At 39.3% G+C, this 8,683-nt stretch overlaps 1 protein-coding gene across 1 annotated transcript; it reads right to left on the bottom strand.

The window, feature by feature from the left end:
- Positions 1 to 2,567: 2,567 nt before the first annotated feature.
- LOC103926604 (DEAD-box ATP-dependent RNA helicase 20-like) lies at positions 2,568 to 6,489 on the bottom strand. The gene is made up of 8 exons (XM_048569966.1): positions 6,430 to 6,489; positions 5,617 to 5,712; positions 5,301 to 5,386; positions 4,987 to 5,219; positions 4,370 to 4,587; positions 3,578 to 3,670; positions 3,302 to 3,441; positions 2,568 to 2,748 (listed from the first exon to the last, which is right to left on the bottom strand). The coding sequence occupies exons 1-8, from the start codon at positions 6,487 to 6,489 to the stop codon at positions 2,568 to 2,570; spliced, it is 1,107 nt and encodes a 368-aa protein (XP_048425923.1).
- Between the last annotated feature and the right edge of the window lie 2,194 nt (positions 6,490 to 8,683).

The following is an 8,683-nucleotide window of genomic DNA, read 5'->3' as shown; positions in this document are numbered from 1 at the left end:
TAAAGTTATGATATATATGTATCAATGCACTCAAGTTTAGGGTATGGAAATTACAAATTAAGTTTCAGAAATAAAATCACAAACATAATAAAACATCAAATTTACCTCTCATTGTCAGCGATACTAGGGTACTCCCTCAACTTTCTGCTGCTTTCTGGCCAGATATTATAGACTGTGACAACTGACAAGTGAAATGCACGATAATTAAGAAACCCATCTATCACTGAATACCAAATTTCAGACAGCCAGATGTGTTTTCGAGTGCTTCAGACAGATAGTTACCTCTTGTTGTGCCTTGGCCCGTTCGTTAGTGCGGAACCGAAATTCAGATTACAACCTCACCAAAATCACACACAGTTGAACAAATTTAAAATACAAGAAATAAAGACACCGAAAAATTTACGAGGTTCGGCAAAAACCTGCCTACGTCCTCGGAGAGATATTGCTCTTCACTATGAGAAAAACAGTACAAGTTACACATGAGTTAAATCGACATAATCCAATCCCATATCCCTTGTACACCCACTCACAGAATTTTCCCAAGAGCCTCACTCTACCCCAAGAGACCTTTCACAAGAGACCTTTCACTCTAGCTCTCTTGATTTCTCTCTGCAACTCTCTCTTCCTCTCTGCCACAAAGAGCTCTCACGTCTCTCTCTCCTTCACACCGAAATTGAGCTCTCTTTATTCTGCTCTCTGAACTGTCCTTTCTTTCGGCCGCACACATCAACACAAGGCCACTCACCTTTTCTTCCCCAACATCATAATTGCTGCCATAATCATAAAAGCCACATTCAATGGAGCCGAATAAAAAACAACCACCTTTACTTTTTTCTTACAACCATCATCATTTTGTCTCTACTCATAATGATGTCCACCAAACTTTTCTTTGTTTATTTTATGCACCGAAAAGCTTTGGCAAATTGCACATTATTTGGCCACTAAATCCAACAATCTCCACCTTGGCCAAATTCCGAAAACATCACAGAGACTCGAATCAACACTGTACTAAAATCCATTGGCCTTACGTACCAGCATGCACACTCTGAATCAACCTCATTGGTCCTGTTCCGATTCAGTCACTGCCAATGCATGTGCAGCTGCTGCAAGCAAAAAAAAAACATTTAGCTTCAGACAGGATCTCGACACATCCTCGTCTCCTCCAGCAGGTTTTCCTCCTCTTCATTGTCTGCAACTTGGAAACTTGTCAGTGCACCCATTTCCAGCAACACCCGTCGAGCCAGACAAACATTCCTCACACTTCTCATTCTTCAGGACCATCTCATCACCTGTGAATCCCATAGCTCCACCTGCTGCAAAACCCCTGCAACACTTGAGACTATACATCACCAAGAGATGTGTTGCTTCGAATACCTAGAGGGCATACTCGAAGTCTTCCGCCACAAAATTGCTGCTACCTGGACCAAGATCATCCTTTCTTTTTCTCAAAGGACAATTTATCTTTTTATGCCCGAATTCTTTGCAGTCATAGCATTGTGGTCCCTTGCCTTTGGAGCTTGATTTGAACCTGCTGTCTCTCTCAAATCCTCCTCCCAATTTTCTTCCATGATTCCAACCTTGAACAGCTAAAGCAGTCTCGTGCCCACCATCAACAATGGTCTTCCTCTTTTGTGTATCATAAGACACCAAAGAAGCCTGCACCTGCTCCAAACTTACTGTATCTTTTCCATGCAATAAGGTTGTCACAAGATTCTCATACGAATCTGGAAGTGAGGTAAGAAGTAAGAGGGCTTTATCTTCTTCCTCAACCTTAACATCAACTTTCCTCAATTGATCCAAGTATCCATTGAACACATTCATGTGGTCCATGAGATTCCCGCCTTCATCCATCTTCAGCTTGTACAGCTTCCTCTTCAGATGTAACTTGTTGGTCAAAATCTTAGCAATATAGAGTTTTTCCAACTTCTCCCACAGTGCAGGCGCAGAATCTTCATCCATAACATTGTTGATAATGTTATCAGCTATGTAGTGTCGAATCGTGCTAACACAACGCGACTCCAGCTCCTCCCACTGGTCATCTGTCATTTCTTTAGGCTTCCCATCTTTTCCCTTCAAAGCTCTAACCAAGCCTTGTTGAGTCAAGACATCCTTTACTCTCATCTGCCAGAGAGTAAAACTGCCCTTCCCATTAAACTTCTCAACTGAAAACGACATGTTTGTAGTCATCATGGTGAATAATAAATCTGAACCTTCAACGAACCAAAGCTTCCAACAAAGCTCTGATACCAATTGTTGTGCCTTGGCCCGTTCGTTAGTGCGGAACCGAGATTCAGATTACAACCTCACCAAAATCACACACAGTTAAACAAATTTAAAATACAAGAAATAAAGACACCGAAAAATTTACGAGGTTCGGCAAAAACCTGCCTACGTCATCGGAGAGATATTGCTCTTCACTATGAGAAAAACAGTACAAGTTACACATGAGTTAAATCGACATAATCCAATCCCATATCCCTTGTACACCCACTCACAGAATTTTCCCAAGAGCCTCACTCTACCCAAGAGTTCTTTCACAAGAGACCTTTCACAAGAGACCTTTCACTCTAGCTCTCTTGATTTCTCTCTGCAACTCTCTCTTCCTCTCTGCCACAAAGAGCTCTCACGTCTCTCTCTCCTTCAAACCGAAATTGAGCTCTCTTTATTCTGCTCTCTGAACTGTCCTTTCTTTCGGCCGCACACATCAACACAAGGCCACTCACCTTTTCTTCCCCAACATCATAATTGCTGCCATAATCATAAAAGCCACATTCAACGGAGCCGAATAAAAAACAACCACCTTTACTTTTTTCTTACAACCATCATCATTTTGTCTCTACTCATAATGATGTCCACCAAACTTTTCTTTGTTTATTTTATGCACCGACTCACGTCTCTCTCTCCTTCACACCGAAATTGAGCTCTCTTTATTCTGCTCTCTCAACTCTCCTTTCTTTCGGCCGCACACATCAACACAAGGCCACTCACCTTTTCTTCCCCAACATCATAATTGCTGCCATAATCATAAAAGCCACATTCAACGGAGCCGAATAAAAAACAACCACTTTTACTTTTTTCTTACAACCATCGTCATTTTGTCTCTACTCATAATGATGTCCATCAAACTTTTCTTTGTTTATTTTATGCACCGAAAAGCTTTGGCAAATTGCACATTATTTGGCCACTAAATCCAACACCTCTGTTATCCAATTTCTTTCTGATGTCGAATAGTGCTGACATACGACCACTGGGTTTAACTCTACCAGAATATACGGTTTTCACTTAGCAAGTAATCCCCCACCTTGCAACTATTGCTCCATAAGCATTCATTTCACAAGCCGTGCCATCAGCGGCCTCAAGAGTTACATAAGTTACTCTAACAGGAATGCCGGACAAGCATTCGTATGCCTCCACCACTCTCACAAAATGCAGTTGAAGTTTCTGAAAAAGAAGCCATGCAGAACATCATATTTAAACAAGTACGCCATTAAAGATTTCTCGTAAAACAGAACATGCTAACGTAAGAAGTAGACCATCAGCTTTTACAAATTCGAATCCGAGTATTATCAGTTTTAACCTTTTTTTCGTTGACTTCGTCCACAGCGAAACTGGCAGCAGTTTGAGCCTCGGGACAATGCGGATACATTGGAAAGAAAACAACACCTGTAACCTGTTTAAGTAAATACAAGTGGAACAACTTTATCAACATCCAGCCCTTAATTTGGTCCACATTCGTATATAGCTCCTCACTCAGAATGCTAGCTGCTCCGCGAGGGATTCCAGGTATGTAGCTTTCCGGAAGACATCAGTTCGTGGCCATATCATAAATCCAAAAAAGAGGTGAATTCCAATTGTACTTTCATACCCAAATAAAATATATAAATAATTGGAAGTCAAAGATTAACCATACGTTCGCATCATACCCAAACCATAAACCACACAGAAGAATAAACAGTGAACATTGTCAGGTCAATATATGGAGTACGGGAGCTAAACCAGTTTTAGGCATAAAAAAAAAAAAAACAGAAACGCCCAAACACTAGTTCGAACGGATGCGTAATATAAAGTTTGAAATTTATTCATTCTATGATTTATGATTCAATTTTTTTTTTTTAAGATACTAAAGAATAAAAATCTGAACGGCTGCAAGATAAGCAATCTTATCAAAGCTCGAAAATTTATATTAAGCCCTACGAAATCATATGACAGCATCTGGTACACTGGGAGAAGATAGGACAGGACAAGGTGCTATTTTCATCAAAAAAGATATCCACCATTCCATACAAACGACCTGGAAGGTCTATGCATCACGTGTGTATATGACAATGTGTGTACAACATTATTTAATCCAATGTTTATAGTTATTCACCTGGATACGTACATCACGCCCCAGTGCTGCCAATTCAGGACTAACCTTCTGTCCAGCTTCCTTGAGTAAGATGGTAAGTTCCTTTGCGCATCTAGCATTAGCAGTTGTAAAGAACGTGTATGCTGTTCCTTTCCCCTCGGCAAGGACAATGCGATAAACATAATCATCAATGGATCCCGGAAAGTCGTAATTGATAACATATTTCACATTCTTGAGAACTGCAAATAAGCATGAAACAAAGTGATTAGAAACAAGGCTTCGGGCCAATTCACAGGCTAAATGCATTCAACAAAAATTGTTAGGTTGACGAACCAACACCCCCACAGTAACTAAACAAGCCCTAGGGTACTACTAACAGGGCAAGACTTTGGAAAGGGGGATGTCGACTATTAAATTAAATAAAGCTTTCAACTAGTGAGGAGATTGAAGAAGATATTTCTTTCTAAATGAAATCATAATATAACAACAAAGCTTTAACCCACTAAGTGGGGTTGGCTATATGATAATTATAATAATAATAATAAAATTATAACAGTAAAAAGAGAAGTAACTCTTAAAGCACAAGCAAAAAAACTTAAAAGAAAGTCTTTCACAAACTAAAGAAACTCTATTGACACCTTGATCACGAGCAGCAGCATCAGTTGCAATCATTATGGGGATATAGCCACCTTGAAACCCAGAGACATTCTGGACCCTATCCGATTGACATACGTTTTCATTAACAGAGACTGCGTAACCTTCATTGGAAAGCTTCTGAGCGAGGAGGTTACATGATTCACATCCTTTCTTTATTTCCATGAATATCAGTATTCTGCTGCCATCTGCGATATCACCTAGCAAGCCTACCAATCTGAAAATTTGAAACAAAATCAGAAATGTAGATATAACCTCAAACTAACTGCAGAAGATCAAACATTAGAATATCCCCAACTTGTTATATTTCTGATCTTCAGCAACGATGTCAACAATTTGGTCTATCGGAATTGTAGCTTTCAGAACTGGAGAACCTACTTCAACCTGTTCAACATCCAAAGATAAATGTCAAACAAGTATTGGGTATTACACCAAAAAATAAATATGCCAAGATAGAAGATAGAAGACATTTTGTGACTGCTAATTTCAAACAAGTACCAACTGTTGCAATCACAAGATAGAAGGCATTTTGTGACTACTAATTTCATCCAGTTACAAAAATTAAAAATGACTAAGTGATGCCAAAAAAAAAAAATTAGTAAGATATATATTACTTTGCACGCGTCACGAAGGAATGGCCTGGCAAGTTCATCAGCCTCCTCTGGCCAGCTACTACCCCAGAACAATTTTTTTTGACAGTCGGGGGGAATCTGTATACAGAAAACCCAATATACAATTTTAAAACGAACATAAACTTTGAGATATAAATACATAGACACACGTGTGTGTGTGTGTGAGTGTGAGTGAGGGGATATAAAAATGCTAAAGAGTTCCACACAAGTATGAAGACCCATGTACGGGTAATATCTCAAACCTGAGAGATAACTTTTCGAAGTTGAGACTTAATCTCAAAATTCAAACTCATCTAACAGTGATAAATAGGATAATGAACATACACCACACTAAATAGTCGTGAGCAAAAATGCTCCATTTGTTTAGTAGAGTTAAATCCTAAGGGTGGGCAAACAGGTCCTAGACCCACGGGTCGGGGCAGGTCCTTGAATTCGGAACAGGTTCAGGGTGGGTCTAAATATTTTGTAGAATAAACGGGACAGGACGGGGAGGATCCAAATATTAAGAGGAACGGGCCCCGGCCTGAACCGTTTCTAAGATAATGGGTGAATTTAAGGAGTATTCATACCTCCACTCTCCACCGTTAGATTGGATCTTTGTTATCACCCCAGCTCATCTGAGATAGACACTTAGGTTAGTCTTCCTCTCCCATTCATTCACAACTCGAGTCACACGAGTCCTCGATAGCCGCCATCGGCAATTCTCCGTCTTTGTCTCCCTCTCTTTGGCGACTTCTGAGTTGCGACCGCCATCACCAACCACAATCACCACCTTCTCCTCGCAGTCGCAACTACCCCATCACCGCCATCTAGAAGACCACCATCATCCTGCGAATCGAAATCGACCACCTTCATCTCATCTTCTCTCAAATTAAGATAGTATAATTTCTTAAATCTTTACTCATTGGAGTCTCTGCATTCTACAATCTCTAATTCTCTCTGATTAAATTTTTTATATTTAGGGATTTAGGATTTCCTAGATATATGCCCTCTCTGAATCTGCAATCTCTGAGTTACTGCATTATGTAAACATATGGGATTTAGGGTTTCCTAGATAGATGCTGCACATGCTGATGCTATGATTAACATAACCAAAATTGTTGTGCTTGAACGGGAGATTGATGGTGCACTAGATTTAGGGATTTCGTTGGGTTCTTGAATTTCAATCTCTGTTATGTTCCAATTTCAAATCTTTTGTTGAATTGAATTTGAATCTTTTGTTGAATTAAATTGAATTTGAATATATGTATGTCTTGTCATAGTTTCAGACTTGTATATATATTTGAATCTTCTGTTTCACATTTGGGTATTTTTAATTAGATTATGTTTGGTTGATTAGTGGAACGTTTATGTAAATCCATCTAATGTAATTAGATGATGTTTGGTTGATGAGAAAATTTAATTCAATAGTCTTTACTGCAGACTTTTATACATAATCCAAATAAACTATTCTAAAAAAAAAAAAAAAAATGAAATTTGGACCGGTGGACTTGACTCGAACTGACCCGTTTCAAACGGGCCGGGGTTAAATCCGGTTCTCAGTCTCAAAATTTATAGCATTTGTTGATCCATCCCCCACTCCCCCCAGTATCAGATCTCTGGTGGGAGTGAAATTGAGGTAGCCTGGCCTGCACATTGATGGGATCGAAGGTAGTTGTGGGTTTACCACCGTCCACCGGTTGCAATTAATTGCCTTACCCACTTCCTCTTAGCTCGGTCAATTAATTCCAAACCACCTCCGCTTAGCTGGGTCAATTCACTACAGATCCGCAAACCTACCCACTTGGGAAGCCAACCAAAGTAAAAGGATGGAACAGAAGCAGATGGGGTAAATACAGGGTACGGAGCACCCTATCAACTATCACTCTTACTCTCACAACGGAGAGAAGGAATCACTCACAAAGGAGGCTCTCTCACGGAGAAGAGGACTTGTTATTTCTCTCCCTCTCCACTTTCTTATTTTTCTGCATTCACTTCCACCTTTTATTTATGACGATACTAAGTGTGATGCATACATGCTTTAAATATAACAAAATAATTTAAATGAACCGACGTCAAACAAATTGAACAAATTGAACGTGAATGGTGAATACCAGAATGAACAGCTTTCATACTTGCATGCATATGGTTATACTTAAAACGTGCATGCTTCATATATGCCAACACCGAGGGCCTGCACATCTTACGCCAAAGAAACACCTTTCTGTTGCAATCCAGTCTGGCGTTTGGCTTGGGCACAAAACCCACCCCACACACACCCCACCACCACTCCACTCTTGTTACCAATTAATTCGGAGTGAACGCTCACATTCAAATGGACGATCTCTTTTACATGCATTCTGTAATCATTTGGCAATAAACGAATACGTACTATTCTTAGCACATCAATCAATCGCGTATATATGTACGTGGAAAATGGAAGTAGAGTCTATCGAAGTCACTATATTTAAGACTTGTTTAGGTCGTGGAAAGAATAAGCAAATAGTGAGCATCATTGCATACAAGGCGACTTGAAGTCAATAAGGTTTTCTACTTTGCAGAGATTGGGGAAACGTCTATCGTACGTAACCTTAATTATCATTTATTTTGTAAAAAGACTGTTTTGACAACTCAAACCAGCGATCTTTCAGTTAAAAAAAGAGCAGCATTTATGAGCACCATTACATACATACCTTCCTACATATACATACATACATATATATATATATATTATCAATTATGTTCCTCTAAGATTTATTCAGGACTGATAACGTTATACAAAAAAAAAAAAAAATATCCTCGAATGTCTAGCGATGTGATGAGTTAAGAGTCGACGGAACTGTAGTCTCTATCCAAACCATTCGTTTAATAATTTCAATCTTGAATGGTACTTGGTAATCACTAATTGGAGCATCTCCAATGAAAATTTTAAAATGCATTGTAATGAGGGTTTCAAATTTGCTGGTTGTGTTGTTACCAACATATATCCAAGGAGGTTTCACTCTATGGGGGCATATATGTTGATCTTAAGCAATTGGTTGGATCCATCCAAAATCCCATGTGTACCATG

This window comes from the organism of the source record quoted next, unplaced genomic scaffold, assembly GCF_019419815.1.
Source record: "Pyrus x bretschneideri cultivar Hongxiangsu unplaced genomic scaffold, Pyrus_bretschneideri_v1 Contig51, whole genome shotgun sequence".
NCBI classification, from domain to species: domain Eukaryota; kingdom Viridiplantae; phylum Streptophyta; class Magnoliopsida; order Rosales; family Rosaceae; genus Pyrus; species Pyrus x bretschneideri.
The sequence above is the reverse complement of the archived record's forward strand: the minus strand, read 5'-3'. Positions and strand labels throughout refer to the sequence as shown.

Coding starts and splice junctions, on each gene's coding strand:
- LOC103926604 (XM_048569966.1), bottom strand. CDS start 6,489: ATGAAGGTGGTCGATTTCGATTCGCAGGATGATGGTGGTCTTCTAGAT. Junction 3,442..3,577: donor ACGAAGTCAACGAAAAAAAG/GTTAAAACTGAT, acceptor CTTCTTTTTCAG/AAACTTCAACTGCATTTTGT. Junction 2,749..3,301: donor TATGGAGCAATAGTTGCAAG/GTGGGGGATTAC, acceptor TGATTATGGCAG/CAATTATGATGTTGGGGAAG.